This window comes from Mesoplodon densirostris, chromosome 14, assembly GCF_025265405.1.
Source record: "Mesoplodon densirostris isolate mMesDen1 chromosome 14, mMesDen1 primary haplotype, whole genome shotgun sequence".
Classification (NCBI taxonomy): Eukaryota; Metazoa; Chordata; class Mammalia; order Artiodactyla; family Ziphiidae; genus Mesoplodon; species Mesoplodon densirostris.
This window is the reverse complement of record NC_082674.1, coordinates 72,028,137-72,048,111: the sequence shown is the minus strand read 5'-3', so window position 1 is coordinate 72,048,111 and position 19,975 is coordinate 72,028,137. Positions and strand designations below refer to the sequence as shown.

General features: G+C 42.9%; 2 protein-coding genes across 13 annotated transcripts in view; one reads left to right on the top strand and one right to left on the bottom strand.

Moving 5' to 3' along the window:
- EIF5B (eukaryotic translation initiation factor 5B) overlaps window positions 1-13,837 on the top strand; it is a 70,413-nt gene extending 56,576 nt beyond the window's left edge. For all 3 annotated transcript variants that reach the window (XM_060117178.1, XM_060117177.1, XM_060117176.1), the window contains 10 exons: window positions 5,230-5,361; window positions 5,776-5,958; window positions 6,094-6,255; window positions 6,765-6,896; window positions 7,967-8,098; window positions 8,206-8,282; window positions 8,400-8,564; window positions 9,997-10,135; window positions 11,832-11,993; window positions 12,367-13,837. In XM_060117178.1, coding sequence (XP_059973161.1) covers window positions 5,230-5,361; window positions 5,776-5,958; window positions 6,094-6,255; window positions 6,765-6,896; window positions 7,967-8,098; window positions 8,206-8,282; window positions 8,400-8,564; window positions 9,997-10,135; window positions 11,832-11,993; window positions 12,367-12,474 — 1,392 coding nt within the window. In that variant the 3' untranslated portion in view covers window positions 12,475-13,837. The remainder of the gene's footprint in view (window positions 1-5,229; window positions 5,362-5,775; window positions 5,959-6,093; window positions 6,256-6,764; window positions 6,897-7,966; window positions 8,099-8,205; window positions 8,283-8,399; window positions 8,565-9,996; window positions 10,136-11,831; window positions 11,994-12,366) is intronic.
- A 285-nt stretch (window positions 13,838-14,122) lies between these two features.
- REV1 (REV1 DNA directed polymerase) overlaps window positions 14,123-19,975 on the bottom strand; it is an 82,180-nt gene continuing 76,327 nt past the window's right edge. For 9 of the 10 annotated variants that reach the window (XM_060117171.1, XM_060117173.1, XM_060117172.1 and 6 more), the window contains 8 exons: window positions 18,953-19,115; window positions 18,526-18,731; window positions 17,104-17,337; window positions 16,295-16,415; window positions 15,443-15,663; window positions 15,180-15,336; window positions 14,793-14,895; window positions 14,123-14,433 (listed from right to left, as the gene is read on the bottom strand). In XM_060117171.1, coding sequence (XP_059973154.1) covers window positions 14,322-14,433; window positions 14,793-14,895; window positions 15,180-15,336; window positions 15,443-15,663; window positions 16,295-16,415; window positions 17,104-17,337; window positions 18,526-18,731; window positions 18,953-19,115 — 1,317 coding nt within the window. In that variant the 3' untranslated portion in view covers window positions 14,123-14,321. The remainder of the gene's footprint in view (window positions 14,434-14,792; window positions 14,896-15,179; window positions 15,337-15,442; window positions 15,664-16,294; window positions 16,416-17,103; window positions 17,338-18,525; window positions 18,732-18,952; window positions 19,116-19,975) is intronic. The other variant, XM_060117169.1, reaches the window with a different exon arrangement.

The window sequence follows — 19,975 nt, the reverse complement described above, 5'->3', positions numbered from 1 at the left end:
AACCCCCTCCGTTCCCAGCATCCTCCACCAAAGAGGTGCATTTGTTACAACTGATGAACCTCCTTTGGACACATCATTATCACCCAAAGTTCATCGTTTACATTGGGGTTCACTCTTGGTGTTGTATACTCTATGGGTTTGGACAAATCTAGAGGAGACTGACCACTAAGCCTTCTTCACAGCCACAGCTTCACTAGAAGACCTTTGTAAACTGAACCCTTTCTAAGTTTGTCACTTTTTTTTAAAGGAGAGATGACAATTTTCATTAAGCTCTGATCTGTACCAGTTGCAGAGATCGGGTTGTTTTCTCTCCTTTCTAAGTCATGAATCCTGTTAAATAGCAATAACAAGAATTTACTGAGTGACTAGTAGGTAATGGGCACTTGGCATATATTACTTCCAACTATTGTATTAACTTTGGAGAGAGAAGATTTCATGGGTTGCTCTAATTCAGTTTGAGCTTATGAGTTTCCGCGTCTTTTATTATACAATGTACACACCTAGTAGACCATTTCCTTCCACTTCATTTTGTTAATTTTGTTTTCTTCTAGGAGTTTAACTGTTTGTGTTTAATCCAGTTTCTCTAATTTATGAAGGTCATTTTCGAATCTTCATTTATTTTCTAAAGTTATAGTTACTTTGTTCAAACGCAGACATGTCCTCCCTTAGGAGTTTTCTACAAGCCTATGCTTTTGACCTCTGACTTGAGCGTGGATTTGCCAGTGGTGGGCAAATCTGGATTAAGCAAGCACGGTGACCCTAAGATTGCGGTCTTTGTTGTATCTTGGAAATCTCCATTTGCTCTTCTTTCCTAGAACGTTTCTAGTGAAGATGACAGTCTAACAGGATCTCAGTCTGCTCTTCCTTTGCAGGCACTACCTTAGTCACTTGCTCTTTCTAGTTTCGTTATTGTCTCCAGAGAAACTGCATCCTAGGAGCTCTGAGTTAGCAGAGTGGGACGGTGGTTAAGAGCTTGGCTTCCAGGGTTTGAGTCTTGGGTTCATATCCTGGCTTTGGTACTTCAAACTGTATAAAGAGGGTACTTAATTAGCCTCTTTTTGCCTGCAAAACAGAGCATTACTGGATTTTTGTAAGAATTAGAGGTGATAAAACATGTCAAGTTTTAAGACTAGTATCTGATCAAAATAAGGGTTCAAAACAGGTTAATTTATTATTACCAGGTGGAAAAGCTGTGACATAAATATTTTTATTCTTTCTGTAAATTTGCTATATCCTTATTTTTAAAATTGAGGTAAAATTTATATATAGTGAAATGCACAGAACTTAAGTGAGAAATTGACTTTTGATAAATGTATATACATCCTTGTTACACAGCCCAAATTAAGACATCAGACTTTGCATCACCCAAGAAGTACCAATATGCCCCATTGCAGTCAATCCCTAGCCCCTCATAGCAACCACTGTTCCAAATTTTGTGCCCATGGGTTAGTTTTGCCTGTTTCTTGAACTTCATGTAAATCAAATTTGACAGAATATGTTCTTTTGTGTCTGGCTTTTTACATTTAACATTATGCTTCTGTGATTTCATCCATGTTGTTGAGGGTGTGAGAAGTTTGTTGCTATTTAAAAAACATGCCTTCATTTTTTAGAGCAGTTTTAAATTCACAGAGAAATTAAGGGGAAAGTATGGAGATTTCTGATCTACCCCCTGCCCTCCCACACACATAGCTTTTCCCATTATCAATATACCCCACCCAAGTGGTACATTTTCTACAACTGATGAACCTATACTGACATACTCCAAGCCTGTAGTTTACCTCAGCCTTTACTCTTGGTGTGGTGCCTCCTGTGGGTTTGGACAAATGTATCATGATATGTGTCCACCATTATAGAGTTCTACAGCCCTTCACTGCCCTAAAACGCCTCTGTGCCCTGCCCATTCACCCCCCACCTCCCACCCGCTGGCAACCACTGATTTTTCTACTGTCTCCATAGTTGTGCCCTTTCCAGAGTAGTCATATAGTTGGAATCCTACAGTATGTAGGTAGCCTTTTCAGATTACCTTCTTCCACTTAGTAATATGGATTAAAGTTTCTTCCGTGTCTTTTTGTGGCTTGATCGTTCATTTCTTTTTTTTTTCTTTTTGCGGTATGTGGGCCTCTCACTGTTGTGGCCTCTCCCGTTGCGGAGCACAGGCTCCGGATGCGCAGGCCCAGCGGCCATGGCTCACGGGCCCAGCCGCTCCGCGGCATATGGGATCCTCCCAGACCGAGGCATGAACCCGTATCCCCTGCATCTGCAGGCGGACTCTCAACCACTTGCGCCACCAGGGAGGCCCGATCGTTCATTTCTTTTAGCACTGAATGATAATCTGATTGTCTAGATGAACCTGTTTATTTATCCATTCATCCACTGAAGGACATCTTAGTTGTTTCCAAGTCTTGACAATTATGAATAAAGCTGCTGTAGACATTTGTGTGCAGGTTTTTGTGTGCACATAAGTTCTCAACTCCTGGGTAAATAACAAGGAGCATGATGGCTGGGCCGTATGGTAAGAGTGTTTAGTTTTGTAAGAAACTGCCAAACTGTCTTCCAAAGTGGCTGTACCATGTTGTATTTCCACCAGCAGTGAATGAGAGTTCCCGTCACTCCACATCCTCACCAGCATTTGCTGTTGTAAGTGCTTTGGATTTTGGCCATTCTGATAGGTGTGTAGTGGTATCTTGTTTTAATTCGTATCTTCCTGGTGACATAAGATGTGAAACATCTTTTCATGTATGTATTTGCCATCTTTATATCTTTTTTGGTGAGGTGGTTTTTGTTAAGCATTTTGGCCCATTTTCGAATTGGATTCTTAGTTTACTTACTGTTGAATTTTGAGTTATTTGTAGATTTTACATACCATTCCTTTATCCAGATGTTTTTTTGCCAATATTTTCTTCTAGTCTGTGCTTTGTAATGTCTCACTCTTGACTCTCTTTCACAGAGCAAAAGTTTTTAATTTTAATTAAGTCCAGCTCACCAGTTCTTTCATGGATCATGCCTTTGGTGTTGTAATTAAGTAGTCATCACTGTGGCCAAGGTCATCTGGGTTTTCTCCTGTTATCTTCTAAGAGTTTTAGAGTTTGGTGTTTTACACTTAGGTGATTGATTCTGAGTTAATTTTTTTGTGAAGGGTGTAAGGTCTGTGTCTCTATTCAGTGTTTTGCCTGTGGACGTCCAGTTGTTCCAGCACCATTTGTCCTTTACTATTGATTTTTTAAATGTTAAACCAACCTTGCGTTACTGGAACAAATCCCACTTGGTCATGATATATTTCTCATATATTGCTGGATTTGATTTGCTAATTTTCAGGGGGAAGATTTTCATGAGTGATTTTGGTATGTAGATTTCTTTTAATATCTTTTGTCTGGTTTTGCTATCAGAGTAATGGCCTCCTAAGATGAGTTGAGAAGTATTTCCTCCTCTCTTTTCTGAAAGGGTTTGTGTAGAAATGATATTATTCTTTAAATGTTTGATAGGATTCACTAGTAAAGCACCATCAGCATGGAATTTAAGTTTAGGTTATTTAGGTTTTTTACTTTTGTCAGTATAGAAATTTGTGTCTTTCAAAGAACCAGCTTTTGGTTTTATTGATATTCTCTATTATTTGTTTTGTATTTCATTGATTTCAGGGTTAATTTCTATCATTTCTTTCTGCTTACATTTGTCTTCATTGTTCTTTTTCCAGTTTCTTAAGAAGGAAGCTTAGATGATTGATTTCATATTTTTTTTTCTTTTCTAATACAAGCATTTATAAAGGTATGCTTAAAAGCACTGCTTAGACATACTGTGTTTTTATTTATCATTTAGGTAGAAATATTTTCTGAATAGTTTTACTTGATATAGAATTCTAGGTTTAAAAAATATTTTTTTCCTTCATCATCTTCATTTTCTGGCTTTTATCTCTACTCATTCTTTGTTCCCCAGTATGTAATGTGGGATTTTTTGATTGCTTTTAAAAAGACTTTTTCTTTAAGAGTTTTGTCAGTGAGATTATATAATAGTTTTCTTTATATTTATCCCACTTGAGTTTGACTTTCTTAGAAAGTTCTTGGTCATTACTTGTGCAGTTATTTTTCTGCTCTCTTTTCTTACTCTTTCCTTGTTTGTTTGATAGAATTCTAGGACTTTACTTCTCTTAATATTGTCTCATAGTGACTGAAGTTTTTGTCTTCTCTCCATCCTTTTTTCTCTACCTGCTTTGGTTGGGATAGTTTTTATTTGCTTTATCTTCAAGGTTGCTGATCTTTGGCAATATGTAATTTGCTTCAGCTCATCCAGTGATTTATTTTTTTTTCATTTCATATTATATATACATATATATATATTTTTTAGCTCTACAAGTTACATGTCTTTCCTTTAAAGTCATTGAGTATATTTATAATAACTATTTTAAGGCCCTTGTATGCTAATTATATATCATCATTGTCATTTCTGGGTCTATTTCTACTTACTGATTTTCCTTTTTGATAGCATTCAGATTGGTCTATTTTTTTATCACCCTAGACTGAGCCAATAATATATTATGCCTTTTTGTTTGTTTTTACTCTTAAATAATCTTCTTTATACCCATTTATCATCTTTTGAAAAGTGAAGGAAAATAGATTATTTTCTATATTTTTCATGTCATTTTCCTGGTGATGGTACTTGGCTGTAATTAATCCCTTTTCCTGCATACTACTTAACATAACCATTTTGGAATTCCAACATATGTTAATGTTCCTAGGATAATTCTAGTTTTTCATCTTTTGCAAGAAATGGCAGCCTCGGGCCTCCCTGGTGGCGCAGTGGTTAAGAGTCCGCCTGCCGATGCAGGGGATACGGGTTCGTGCCCCGGTCTGGGAGGATCCCATATGCCGCGGAGCGGCTGGGCCCGTGAGCCATGGCCGCTGGGCCTGCGCATCCGGAGCCTGTGCTCCGCAACGGGAGAGGCCACAACAGTGAGAGGCCCGCATACCGCGAAAAAAAAAAAAAAAAAAAAAAAAAGAAATGGCAGCCTCTCATGAACTGGTTGGAGGCTGGTAGGCAGTGTGGCACTTCAAATTTAAGAGAGAATGCAGCTAAGCAGACTGTGAGGGGCTTTTGGTACAATGAAAGTAATACACACTCTTCCAGATATGTGTGATATACATTTGGAATTTTCTGGAGCTTTAAAATTAACCTTAATTAACTTCCTGAGTGTTGTGAATGCTTTAGAGATGTTTCTTATGAAAAATACTTTTCCAGATTGATAGGTTGTATGATTGGAAAAAGAGCCCCGACTGTGATGTGGCTGCTACTTTAAAGAAGCAGAAAAAGAATACAAAAGATGAATTTGAGGAGCGAGCAAAGGCTATTATTGTGGAATTTGCACAGCAGGTAAGAAAGCTTTCCCTTCTTTACGAAGAGACTATATATCATAGAATATTTTTTCTTCTTTTACATTGTCTTTATAATTAAGTCACTATTTTCATTAATACTGGTTCTGTTCCCCTATTAATGGCAATTAGCATTTTCATTCTTTTCCCTTCTCCCTTTTCCTTTTAAAATCTTTATTTCAAGACCTCTCTTTGTAGTCTGAATGTTTAACTTTTAAAAACCAAATTGACTTGGAAAGAAACTACTTTTCTGCAGTATGGTTAATACCTCCAGGATATACATGATCTAAGTGTTTTTGAGGAATTTTCAGAATGAAGAGCCGTTATTCATCCAGCTTCTAGTTAAGTCATTTCTGTTCTGGAGACCTCCTTCCACCACTCGGCCTGTGGGGATAACTTTGCTTTTTGTCTCTAGGGGTTGAACGCAGCTTTGTTTTATGAGAATAAAGATCCCCGCACTTTTGTGTCCTTGGTACCTACCTCTGCACATACTGGTGATGGCATGGCAAGTCTGATCTACCTTCTTGTCGAGTTAACTCAGACCATGTTGAGTAAGAGACTTGCACACTGTGAAGAGCTGAGAGCACAGGTGATGGAGGTACTGGTCAGCTTTTCAGTTTATTCCCCCCCACCCCCAAACCGGGTTCTTGGGTGGGGATGTTTACTAATTTAGATTTAATCTCAACATGGTGCATTGTAGCCTATATTTCACTCCCTTTGCAATGTCTCTTAGGTTAAGGCTCTCCCAGGAATGGGCACCACTATAGATGTAATATTGATCAACGGGCGTTTGAAGGAAGGAGATACAATTATTGTTCCTGGAGTAGAAGGGCCCATTGTCACTCAGATTCGAGGCCTCCTATTGCCTCCTCCTATGAAGGAGTTAAGAGTAAAGGTAAGTCAGGGTGGTAAGTGTTGGTACGTGTGGACTTGCACAGTGTTTAAAAATTCTACTGAGGTGGTTTCCTCACTTCAAGAGCCACCTGGCTTAATACACAACACACACCCTTCACTGGTTTTATTTTAGGTGTCTTCATACAGGAGGGACCATCCATCAGAGTAGAGATGTGTGAAAGTCCTTGTTTACCAACTAAGCTTCTCATAAAAATCAAAAGTACATTGTTTTCATTCTACACTGGTAGCTAGTTACTAGTATGTTACTGGTTTGTATGCACCTTCTGTTCTGTGACTTGTCTTTTTACTCATTCTGTAGTAGCTTGAGAAACAGAATTATTTAACTTTAATGTTGAATTTATCAGTCTTTCATTTGCACTTACTGCTTTTTGTATCTAGTTTAAAGAAATCTTTCCCTGTCCCAAGGTCATGACAGTATCGTCTTACATCGTCTTCTACCACTAACCACTTTTCAAATAAATGTGATAACAAATGTTTTGATCTCTGTAGAACCAATATGAAAAGCATAAAGAAGTAGAAGCAGCTCAGGGGGTAAAGATTCTTGGAAAAGACCTGGAAAAAACATTGGCTGGTTTACCCCTCCTCGTGGCTTATAAAGAAGATGAAATCCCAGTTCTTAAAGTAAGTTATTTCATTTTTTCCTCCAAAGCTGTTTTGAGTTGTACCTTGTGTCAGTAGAGCACACACTAAAAATGATGAATAAAATGGGCATCTTTGTCTTTGTGGAGACTTATCTGGTGGTTTCCTAACAAACAGTTGATGCTTTTAAATTACTTCAGTTTGTATAATCATGAATTGGCATAAATAATAATTTATATATATTCAAGTTAGAACATTTTATTTAAATAAAAAATGAACCAGAAGCTAGAAGAAGTTTATTCCTTTTTTTTTTTTTTTTTTAAGATACTCAGCTGTATAGATGGAACTAAAAAAATCTATTACCAGGTTTTAGGAGTCATTTTAAAGCCTGTCTGCCTATTTTCAGGAACAGATGGCACAGGTGAGCCCAGCAGAGTTTCACAAAAGCAAACATTGAGACATAGTTATTTATTCTCTTGCCAAAGAGAAGATACCACTGTTCCCAGCACATGGCTCTTCTCCTGTGCTGGGACCATTATTCTTTAGGCAGCACCCAGTCACTGTCACCAGGGAATCGGCCCCCTTAGGGCCTATGAGAACAGGGCAGGCATCCCTCTGGCCAGGCTTGAGTATGGGTGGACTTGTGCATCTTTAATGGCATCGACATGGTTGTTTTACTTATTTCTGGTCAAAATCTCTTCACCTTCAAAGGGGTGATGATGGAGTAAAGGGCTGCTGAGATTAGGGTATTTCATCATTAAATACCTTTGGGCTACTATAACATATTACATTCACGTAGTACTGTTTAAATTTAGAAGATTCTTATTTATCATGTCATTTCATTCACCCATCTACTCTGCCAAGTGGTGCAGAGGTTAAACATATTTCGACATTAGAAAACCTAACATAGACAGAGGTGAAGTGGGATACAGCTCAGTTATGGCCCCCAAATCTCTCCTTCCTTTCCCGTACAGATTCTGCCATGCCTTGCCCGTCCTAAGCCTTGGTTTCGTATTTTCATATGAACACCTAATCAAAAACAGAAAGTTTAATTCTAGGCTGCTGAGATAGAGATGTATTTATAACGTTGTCAAATGTAATTTCTTTTCAAGGATGAACTGATCCATGAGTTAAAGCAGACACTAAATGCTATCAAATTAGAAGAGAAAGGAGTCTATGTCCAGGCATCTACACTGGGATCTTTGGAAGCTCTACTTGAATTTCTGAAAACATCAGAAGTGCCCGTAAGTAATGGTACCCAACTCCACGAGAGTCAGTGGTAGGCATTGTTTATGGTGCTGTTCCTGTTACCCAACACAGGCAGTTAAACTAGGAAACTCCCTTTTTACAGTATGCAGGAATTAACATTGGTCCAGTCCATAAAAGAGATGTTATGAAGGCTTCAGTGATGTTGGAACATGATCCTCAGTAAGTAATTTCTCTTCTGCTGTAAAGGCTTTTATGTTGCCTATCTATTTTTAGTGGAACTGTTATGACATGGTCTGTGTTTCATTGAATGATCTTTGATGTGTTTTAACCTTTTAGGTATGCAGTAATTTTGGCCTTTGATGTGAGAATTGAACGGGATGCGCAAGAAATGGCTGACAGTTTAGGAGTTAGAATTTTTAGTGCAGAAATTATTTATCATTTATTTGATGCCTTTACAAAATATAGACAAGACTACAAGAAACAGAAACAAGAAGAATTTAAGTAAGTTGGTGATTTTTACCTACTTTGGATCTTTGGTAATAAAGTTGATTATTTGAGGATTACCAAATACCAGCCAGGTGTGTAGACAACAGGAGCGTGGCACTGGCTTGTCTCCTGGAGGCTGCATCCTCAGGTGGTGTGTTATACGCCACAGATTTGGCCCACCTGAGACACTAGCAGTGTGTAAACCAATCCTCTCTGTAACATTTCTGCTTAGTTTTTAATTTTCAACTTGGCAGACCTAGGTTGTGTTAATGGGTGAGTAGTTGCTATATCTGGGGACTTTATCTTGCTGGAGTTCCTCATCTGGGGTTGCATGGAATGGAGGTAACACCATGAGAGTGTGGAAAATTAGAAAACGAAAGGAGGTGAGGCATTCCTTGGCAGTTGTCATTCCTTGAGCAAACCTGACAGAGCCCGTGGTGCTGGGGAGCCCTTGTCAATGGACCTGACCAGGTCCCTGCCTCTCGGAGCTCAGGGGAAGACAAGCGAAGAACACATGAGAAGTTGGGATAAGCGCAGGATGAAGCAGGGAAGGGCCTAGATAAGGCGAGGAGAGGTGTGGATAATAGTGTGGTGGGAGGCAGCTCAGCTGGGGAGAGTGAAGCGAGCCGCCCAGACACCCGGGAGGTGTCAGGTGGAAGGACAACACCGGCCAGCAGGGCCGCGTTCAGAGGTGGAGGCAGCCACAGTGACCCTTGGGGAGGGTGGCAGGAGCTGCGGTAGAGAAGTTGGCAGCACCCATATCCCGTAGGACCCCGTAGGCCACGGGCGGGGTTTGGGGGCTGCTGGTTAGAGCCTGTCAGGAGGCCCCTGTAGTCCAGGCAGGACATGGTGGAGGCTCAGACCAGCGTGACCAGAGGGAGGGACGGCTCAGTCTGAGGTACATTTTAAAGGTAGACTGTCTGGTAAATACTGGGATTTAGATTGAGGTGTGCTCACTTTAGATCCTGAAACCTGAAGGGGAAAGACTGAAGTTTGATTAAGAAAATGCTACAGACCATTTAAGCATTCTAAGCATATGCGATAAGCAGAGAAATAGTGTCCTTTTTGATCAACTGATTTGGGAACGCGGTAGAGAAAAGGAGGATGTGGTTTGATGCCTGTGTTGGTCCTCAGAATAGGCCTCACACGGGCCCCAGGACACACCTGACGGTGGATTCCACCGAGGCACCCAAGCTCCATCTTCAGGGGCGGGGCTCAGCCTTTGGTCAGGGCCCAACGTGCTCCTGTGATGCAGCTGCTTTGAGGGGAGGGAAGAGGATGAAGAGAGGGTGCAGCACCCTAGGGACCCCTGAGCGCCGATGTGCGGCCTTCCTGCTGCTCTCAGCTGAGGGGAGAAGAAGCCTCATATTCACCTGCATTTGCTTTTTTATGCTTCGAAATGATTTTGTAAGCTTAAAAATTCTTGGGTTTTCTTTTTTCCTTTTAGACACATAGCAGTATTTCCCTGCAAGATAAAAATTCTGCCTCAGTTTATTTTCAATTCTCGAGATCCGATAGTGATGGGCGTGACTGTGGAAGCGGGCCAGGTGAAGCAGGGGACACCCATGTGCGTGCCTAGCAAAAATGTAAGTTCTGGTTGTACTTTTTATAAAGTGTGTCATCTCTTAAAGCAGTTCTGGGAATCCAAGAGTGATAAAAAACTGAAGTCAAGCAGAGCTTGTCACCTCCTGTAATTTATACAAACTCAGTATCAGTGTTCCTTAATCAGTGTTGATTCTCAAGCACCCGGTGTCAGTGCTTTAGGTAATGAAAGTTGCAGAATTATTGCCTTCAAAAGTTTTTGATGTTTTGAGTCTGGGGGAAAGCTTAAAACATAGTATAATGGACACTCATGTCTTTCCTCTAGATTAGCATCATAGCTAAGAAAAAATAACATTAATTCAATAAAATCCTGTAATTCACAGTTCACATTCACTTTTTACCAGTTGCCCCAAACGTCTTTAGTAAACTGCTGCTGGCCTGGCCCAGGGCTCCTTCAAGGCGCACTGCATCTGGTTATTAGTGTTTTAGTCTCAATTATGAACAGTCTGCCATTCTTTTTAAAGAAGAGTCCAGAAGAGCAGTTCCAGAGATGATTTCTCAGCTTGGATTTGTCTGGTTGTTCCCTTGTGACTAGATGCAAGTTAGAATGATTGGGAAGGCTACTGTGCACACAGGTGCTCCTGCCTGCCTCTGCATTGTCACACGGGTTGTCACTGTCACAGTGCAAACTCGGGTGATCAGAGAAGGTGCTGTCAGCTCAGCATTGCCATCAGAGACAGATCTTCGCCCGCTGTACTGACTCAGTCACCTGGGGCACTGAGAGTCCCTGTGAGCTTCCCAGCGGCTCTAACCACATTGACAGTCCTCGCCTGAGTAATGACATGGATGGTGGCAGTATTGTGATCCCCCTTCCCACACGCTTCTGTAAAGAACCTTCTCCCCACCCCCGGCCTTTTCATTAGGTATCTTACACACGCCCCAGTTATCCAGCGTTTGGTCACTGGGAGCCCGTTCAAGCTGCCTTGTGTCCTTGCGCATAGCACTTGGGGCCCCTTCTTCCTTTGTGGTGCAGTAAGGTGCTCCAGGCTCATCTAGGACTTGGCCTGCCCCAGACTTGGGTTCCTTTCGTGGGAGACAGCACCTGACGTCCTCCAAGTGCTGTGACTCACTGCTTCTAGGAGCCATGCTTCTCTGCCAGTGGCTAAGCTAGGACACTGGCAGCCGTGATCTCCTGTGTGGCTTCGGCCAAGCCAGCTTTTACCTATTTTCACTGTCACTGCCCTGTATCTCTTCACAAGACAGGCAGCAGAGTGGGATGTTGTCGTTGTTGCCTTCCCCAGACTGTGACTGAGGTCAGGTCGCTCCCAAGTCGCATCCTCAGAACGAGCAGCAGAGTTCTCAGCACGGCCGCCAGGGCCCACACAACGGGTCCCTGCCTCTCTGCCTGCATCCCCATCATCCCAAGCTCATTTCTGACTCAGAACTTCTGTGCCTGCTGGTCTCTCTTACTCTGGCAGCTGTCACGTGGAAGGGCAGGGTGGAAACACATCGGATGGACAGAGCACACGAGCGACCTCCTTTTGTCCTCACAGCCACCCCCAGTTCTCCAGTGAGAAAAATCACACTGCGGAGAGACCCAGAGACCGAGGTGATAGAGGGGCCCAGGGCCCAGGCTTTGCAGCTGGCTCGTTCGCTCGTTAACGTCCATCGTCCAGTCCGGGCGCCTGTGACTGCCACGATTCCTCTGCCCACATCGTGGTTTCTGTTCTTACTTTACAGTTTGTTGACATTGGAATAGTAACAAGTATTGAAATAAACCATAAACAAGTGGATGTTGCAAAAAAAGGACAGGAAGTTTGTGTCAAAATAGAACCCATCCCTGGTGAATCTCCCAAAATGTACGGAAGACATTTTGAAGCTACAGATATTATCGTCAGTAAGGTAAGTATCTCACTCAGCAAAAGTGGCCCCTTTTAAGAAAGGGGGCTGTCAGCTCTTCTGATGGCCTTTATTCAGGAGCTGAGGGCTTACATTTAGAATCTGATGGGACTGGATTCTTCGTTAGGGCTTGGCCTGTAGCCTGGCCTCCTGACAGTGCCCGCTAGGACTTCTAGGTCAGATCCCCAGCAGACAGATGTGGTGCTGGCATTCTGCTCCCAGAAAATGCAGGCAGGCAGGCTCTGCTTTGGCAGTTTCTGCCTGACCTTTCCATTTGTGATGAGCAAGATCTGGTAACAAGCTCTGGGGCCACATGCTCTTCTTTGGCACTTGTTTGTCACACTGTTCTGTTCACTGTGTGCCTCGGGCCTTACAGATCAGCAGGCAGTCCATCGACGCCCTCAAAGACTGGTTCAGAGACGAGATGCAGAGGAGCGACTGGCAGCTCATTGTGGAGCTGAAGAAAGTGTTTGAAATCATCTAGTTTCCACACGGGCCAGGAACTGGAGGAGATGCAAAATGATGCTGTGCTACTGCCAAGGAAAGCAAGGCAAGAAATGGAATGACCTATCTGACAACCGCTGAACTAAGCATAGAAGGAAAAAAATAGGTGTATAAGATGTTTTCCATGAGAAACCAAGAAACTTACACTGGTTTGACAGTGGTTGATTACACGTCCCCACAGCTCCGGCGTGCCTGCTCGCCCGTCCACGCCTTTCCCTGTCCTCCTCTACTGGCTGCTGTTTTAAAGGTTGCCCTTCCCCGAATTTGGATTTTTATTACAGATCTAAAGCTCTTTCAATTTTATACTGATTAAATCAGTACTGCAGTATTTGATTAACCAAGCTTCTGCAGATTTTCTGATTCTTGGGACTTTTTTGAGGTAAGAATACTTATTTATGCATATCCTTCCCACCGTGGTGGGTTTTTCTTCTTTCCCCCATGCGTTCTTCTGCCATCTGCCCTTAGGGATTTTTAAAAATAGAAAATTAGGCATTCTGATATTTATCTGCTTTGTGTGAAACCATGGTGTAAAGCAAAACTGGCTGCTATTACTGCTTGTGTGGTCACGAGAGTCCACTGTAATCAGCACAGTTCTGAACTCCAATAAAGAACCCAGACGTTGACCCGCGAGCTCTGCTAGGCTTTATGTCAGCGTAGCTGCTCTTCTGAGTCTCCATCCCCGTGCAGCTCATTCTCTCGAACTATTTTATTAACTATCATACCTTGTGTACTAGCACATGTTAACATTAGGAATTCTTATACATCAATCTTGGTCTATTTTGTCCTAGCAGATTCCATCATGCATACATTTTCTGATGAGACAATCAATAGGGTGTTGATTACCTGTTTGGACTTAGTGTAAACAGTAAGTTGTTATAGAGACATCATAATGGTTTCTTCATATTAGTAATCTGATTGTAGCTAGTTTGTTATGGTTTTCCTGAAGAATGTGGAAAGTGGGTCCCTGAGGTAAGAGATCTGTTAGCATCAGAGAAATTCTTCTGGCAGATCCCTAATATCTGACTACCTATTTATAGCACAGTGTTGAATGAAGTCAGTGTGGGGTGTTGGAGGAACAGAGTTATAAACTATATTTTTAAAGTGTTATGGCATAACATACAGCATAGAAAAATACTTTTATATACATCTGAAAATCTGGACCATTCTTCATTATATTATTGAAGTTTCTCAAGGGCCAGTAGAGGCAAAGACAAAACCTCTAAACCATCTGGGGGACATAATTTTTCCCAGGAAAAACTTAATCTTGAATTGTGTGTGTGTTCTAATTCAAAAATATGTAAATTCCTCCACTTGGAAGAAGTAAAGAAGATTTGCTTAACGTGTTCCTGTGTTCATGCTTTGGGTCAGGAGTGATCAGAGTATTGGGAAGCTTTCTTTACCCTTGCTTGGAACAAGTAGAACACCAGTCTGGGCCCCCTCGGGCATTTCAGAGCTTAGCATGAAGCGTGTAACGGTCCGGCCATAATAGTTCAGGATTTGCTTCCTAAAGGATTCACAAAAAGGAGCCTGTACAAAATATACATACAGTTCTTTATTAAACAACTGTAAACACTTCACTGTAAAAATCCATAAAACTTTATAAACAAACATTTTGTAAACAATCTATGCTACAGTAAAAGAATTAACAGTTATTTACATGCAATACTGACAAATTTGGCACTTATTGAAAAGAAATGTACAAAAACACTTGGCTTAAAAAGAAATTTAAAATTATAAAACTCAGAGCATTACTATCATGCACTTTGCAAATACCTCACAAGCACTTATGGCACAGCTAGCGGAGAGCAGCAGGCTCCCTGGTAGTGTTCACGTAACTTTTAATGTGCTTCCGTAAGTTTGCTGTAAAACCACCTGAACATTGTCTAGAATAAAGTCAAATGCCATATTCCAAACCGACTCCACCGACTGCTGCATCAACCTGCAGGTGAGCAGAGACAAGCGATCAGGAAAGACTGATTCCTTCAAGAATCTGTTTAACATATATATTGATATTTAGGGTTTAAGAGTTTTAACGTCTGTATGTAAATACACTCAAAAATGTACTTCTGTGGTTTAAACTATATAAACCTTGAGAGGAGGAGCAATCTCGTTTTGAGCCTTTTTCACTCCCCAGTCAATGTCATGGCACTTCTTTCTCTGGCATTCAGAACACAGGGCTTCCCTTTTCAAGAACGCTGAGGAGCACAGCTACCGTAACTGATGGCCTCACCTCCCTCCAGGAGCTGTGGTGACAGACATGCTGGTTTTTTCCCTTTGGGTAAAGCACTGAATAGTTACCTTTTCATGTATTTTATAACTAGGTCCAGTTTTTCCAAATCTTTTTCCTCTATTAGATCAGTACAGTATTTCACAACTTGCAGAATGTCTTCTTCCATTGGATCTAGAGAGGGGAGAAATCTCAAATGAGGACCAACTTATGCTTTTGAAGGAGAAAGGCAGAGATCTGCAGGGATCAAGGAAACTACGTGCTACCATAGTGACTCAGAGCTGCCACCCAAGTGGGCTGTGGTAAGGAACCTTTCCGAGCCACCCCCAGAGGTCAAAATGTTGGGGGGGGGGGTGGCTGGTTTACGCTCATTCGATTTAGGAGAATAGTTCCTCTATAGAGCTGAGTTCACGTTCTGTAGTCATAGGACATCACGTCTCAGTACCAGCCAGGCCAACCTGAAATGGTAGTTATCCATTCTCTGAGCAAGGTCTTCACATCACTGAATTCCACAGCTCCAGCTAGGTTGGGCGCTGGGGGTCTAACACACCCAGATGGCTCAGGCTGCAAACCAGAAAGGCCAGCAACACCTGAAGTGGAAGCAGAGAGTTCTCCCTGTTAAGAAAACAAATGATAGAAAGTGCTATATTTACATAACATTGAGTACATAAACATCCGATGAAGGAGAAGGTCAAAATTTAAAAAGTATGAAAGAAATTACCAGAGGTTTCTCAGAGGCAGGACCTCCATGTTTTAGAAACCCATCAACTACCTTCTGTGGGCTGCCACAGGCCCCTGGCAGAGGTTTTGCAGGACTGTTAAGCAGCATGTTTTTCAAAGGGCTCTGAATCTTGTTGGGGGGACTGATGGAGCTTTTCTTCTTGTTTCTTTTCTTTTCTTTCACCACTGCTGGTTTTAGCTGCAGTAGCGGGTTCTTTGGCACTAAAAGAAGATGGACATAAGATCCACAACACAACATGCCTGGAGAGCAGCACGGGCCCCTTCCTCCTCCCAAGAGCAGCCCTGAATGCACACACGCACACAGCACAGGGCTCCCTGAGGGAGGCAGCAAGTGACCGTGGCCCCGCAATTCCTAGGGTTGCTCAGCCACTTACTGGTGACATTTGGGACCTGCTAGTCTATACGGGGCTCAGAGCAGTCAATGAAAACAGGCAAATTCCTTCCAGCAGTTCAGGAGGCAGTATTCTGTTTTCATTTTAAATGTGGTATTTGTGACGCATGTTCAGAAACCTTCAGATTCTGGGCTTTAAACCTACATCCTCTGAAGGATCGGTCTCAAAGGACAACTGGCTTGACAGATAATCAATTCAAAAGATTTCTGGGTAATAGCTTGTTCAGACTTTTAAGTCAAGAAGCTACAGATACAAATCCACCTAGGACTCTGACAGCACTTAACCTGTACTGCATACTAGTTCTGTTCCCCTGATGTGAAGAGCACTGAACATGACTAACAGCTTAAAGACTTGGGCCATCATATATATACGACAACAATCAAACAACAATTTCATTTCTCACATCTTCACTTCTGTTACGTGTCACTTGCAAAGCTTACCAGATGTGCTGGCCTGCTGCAGGTGAGGGGTGTTTTCTCCCTGCCTTTGTCTTTGATCATAGGCTGCTTTCAGCTCCTTTTGAAGCTCTGCTGGAAGGGCCGCAAACACCTCAGGGTCCACCTGGTGGAAAAGAGGAAGTTCAAAGTCAAACCTGAGCTGACTCTATATATAGGTGGCTGGTTTATATTTTTCACAAAATAGACTTTATTTCAAATCATACTTTCCTGATCTGTATGAATTAGGTCCTCAATATCAAAGCTCATTAAATCCTCACAAGGTTATAGGGTGAGAATAAGGAATACAGCTTTGAATGTGAATTGACTTAATTAAAAAACCAAAACAAAAACACTGTGCAGAACGACCAGGGCAAGAAGCACTAGTAGGAAATGAGAAGCAAAACGCAAGAAAACAGGCACATATGTGATGTTTTTCTTAAACGTCAAACTCTGATTGTGTTACTGTCCCTAGTGTACGGCTACATATCTTCACCCTGGTACTCGAGTGTGGCCCAGGGTCTTCTCAGGCCAATGAAACGGCAGAGTGTTTCTGTCTTTGGGGTGGAAGCTGTAAGCGCCCACACCCCATAGCCTCCCTCTTCGCTGCCTTCTGTTGTCCATACTTGGCTGCTCTGTCAGTTTGTGTCCCGCAGGTGATGTGGAGATGGGCCATCCCTCCTCCCCCAAGGGACGGAGTCAGCCACTGGGAGATTATGGGGCAAAGGAGAAAAGGAAAAGAGAAGTGCCCTGAGCTGGGAGCCAGATGGCCGAGGACATTCACACTATGGTAGAAGGGCCTCAATTCAACTCACCTGTGAAAATGCTGGAAGGGCTATTACATTAATTCCCCCATCGCTGTTGGATTCTTGAGGTTCCGGTATTTGTAACAAAACCGTCCCAGCTGGCTGTGGCAACACCCCTGCGCTGTAGCCGTTTACCGGCTCTCTCCTCCTGTCGCCAGGCGGCTGCCCCTGCTGCGCAGCACACACTTGCTCCACCTGCTCCCGGAGATCAGATGGGAGCGCTTCCAAAACAGACTGATCTAGCTGTAAGACAGCAGACAGATGCTGAGATGATGCATTTCCAGAGGTCATGCCCCCCTCTCCTTCCCACTGCAACACCATGGGTAGTGGACACAGGCGCAGACCACCGGGCTAGGAGAGCCACCCCCAAACCAGCACGTTTTTGAAACATCTTGGTCTTTTGCCACTGATGCCTGGCTGGTCATGCGTGGACTCGAGATGACAAGGGCAGGCCCCTGGCCGGTACCCCAGGGTCAGCTCAGCCATGTCTCCTCACTGAACCTGCTGCACAGGGACAGACGGACAGGCAGGCCCTTGTCAAGCTCAAATCTGAAACTCTGCCCAGGGGAAGCGGCCAGTGCCTGAGGCACACGTCCATTTCTGGGATGAGGTAAAGAGTCCTGGGTCAGAGCTTTACCTTTCAGACAGGAGACTATCTGCCCCAAAATATAAATTATATTCGTCTGAACAGCAAGCTAGGAAAAAGGGATTCTAGAAGCTCAACTCTCCAGCCTACACACCAGAATCCTCTGCCCATCCATCCCTTCGAAAACAAGCGATTGCCACACGCTGGTAGGCCAGTCTTACCTTGCTAGGAGCCACCATTTTGGGGTAACTCGCCAGCACCAGGGACCCAGTGCAAGCACTTCCCAACTGCCCCTTTCCCTGGCCTCACAGCCAGCACATCCCACTACTTAGGGGAACAGAGAAAACTGATTTTCCCAACAGAGCTTAAAGTGCTACGTAAAGTTTCCAAGAAGCAAAAATGCCAACAGCATACCACGTTTACAACCACACCAATGGAGTTAATAGCTGGTGTTAGGGAAATCATTCACCCTAGAGAGAGAACTGTTTGCAAATGCTGCAAGAGAAACCTTTGACAAAAGGCCTCTCCTACTGAGCAGCAAAGCCATGCTGTTGACCAGAGCTGTGTCCACATGATCACAACTGTGAGAGGGAGGTCCAGAGGCTGCCGACGGTGGCAGTTCACAGAATGGGCTTTCTCCATGCTTTACAACCCGTGAGAGTCGCAAATCTTTGCAAAAGCACAATCTTGCCCTGAACGTGTTTCCCATTTGGAACTAACACCATGATCCACCCTGTCAAGCTGCCCTTTCTCCTTTTCTTGGCTGTACTGATAACTTAAAAACATCATTCCTACTGTAAAACTACTTTTGCACTGACATCATATTTACAACTATAAATACATACCTGGGAAGGTGATGGGACCTCTATACTCAGGTTAAGTCTTGATTTTAAACTGATGGGAGAATGTAGACCATTCCATTTCCCTGAGGACTCGGGTTTGCTAGTAGTAACAGGACTGACACTTGATGTCAGATGTGAAGACAGAGATGGCAAGAAAGTGCAAGTTCTAGAGGCAGATGAAATGTCCAGATCCATAGCAGCCAGAAATACTGAAAATACAGGAATTGACATAAAATAGCCTCTTCATTGGGGGGGGGGGAGGGTGCACTTTAATCCATTACAGATAAAGCTTTATTACTGATTCATCATAATTCAGAATGTCGGGGTGTTTCTGAGATTCACAGGGAGCAAGGCTGGACGACCTGTACACTAACTTCACATTCCTGACGGTATAAGCTCCAAAACGAGAGCCATGCTGACAACCACTGACCTTCCTTGTGCTCCTCGTCTGTGGGCTTCTTAGCTTTCTGAACTTGGAGGAGGTCAAGGACAGAGTGTGACCCAGGACAGGGGCTTGACTGAACTGCCGGGCGACCGGGACATGCAGAAGGGTTTGGATTAGTCGGAACCAACTGATTCACATGAATCCCAACCTAGAACCAGAATAAAATAGGTTTCTAGGAAAAAAAGTTAAATTCAAACAGCGTTTTATACAATTGATTTTAAAAACGACTTCTATACTAGCTATATACTAGCTACTCTCAATTTTAGAGTATCTAATCTACCCAAACATAATCTCTTCAAAATCAGGAACTCCAAAAAAGTGGAATACTGTACCCACTGAAGTTCTCATCAATTGAGTTTTTGTGTTTGTTTATTTTTGGCCACGCTGTGCAGCTCGTGGGATCTTAGTTCCCTGACCAGGGATTGGACCCGGGCCCAAAGCAGTGAAAGCGCCGAGTGCTAACCACTGGACCACCAGGGAAGTCCCAATTAAGTTTTTTAAATAAAACTTGAACAAAGTTTAACCAGGGGACAGTCTACTTGCAACCTTACTTTACCTATCATTTTCGTCAATAAAAACCAGGCTTGGGGGTGGGGCGGGCAGTGGGTACGCGGCAGGTATCTACACAGGTAAGCACCACCCCCTGCCCATGACAGTACCCCAGGGAGGAGTTTCATCACTGTTGGCTTAGTGGCTTTAATCCTTCCACAGCACCCACACCAAGCGAGTAACTATCCTTTACTCACACACAACCTACAAAGGTTACTTTAAGAAAATGAAGGCTTTTACATTTTTGATGCCCTGTCACTGATCATGCATCCTCACGTGCCCACGGTAAACTCTCCCTTCCAGATCATCGTTTATCAGACATCAGAACAAACTTCTGATGAAAAAGAACCTTAAAGGTCAAGAAACATTTGCAGCTTCACACTCCCCCCAGCCCCGTCTCCTTCTGCGGGAACCAGAGCAGGAAGCAAATAACGCCTGTTAAGATAGGTCTTTGGTTGT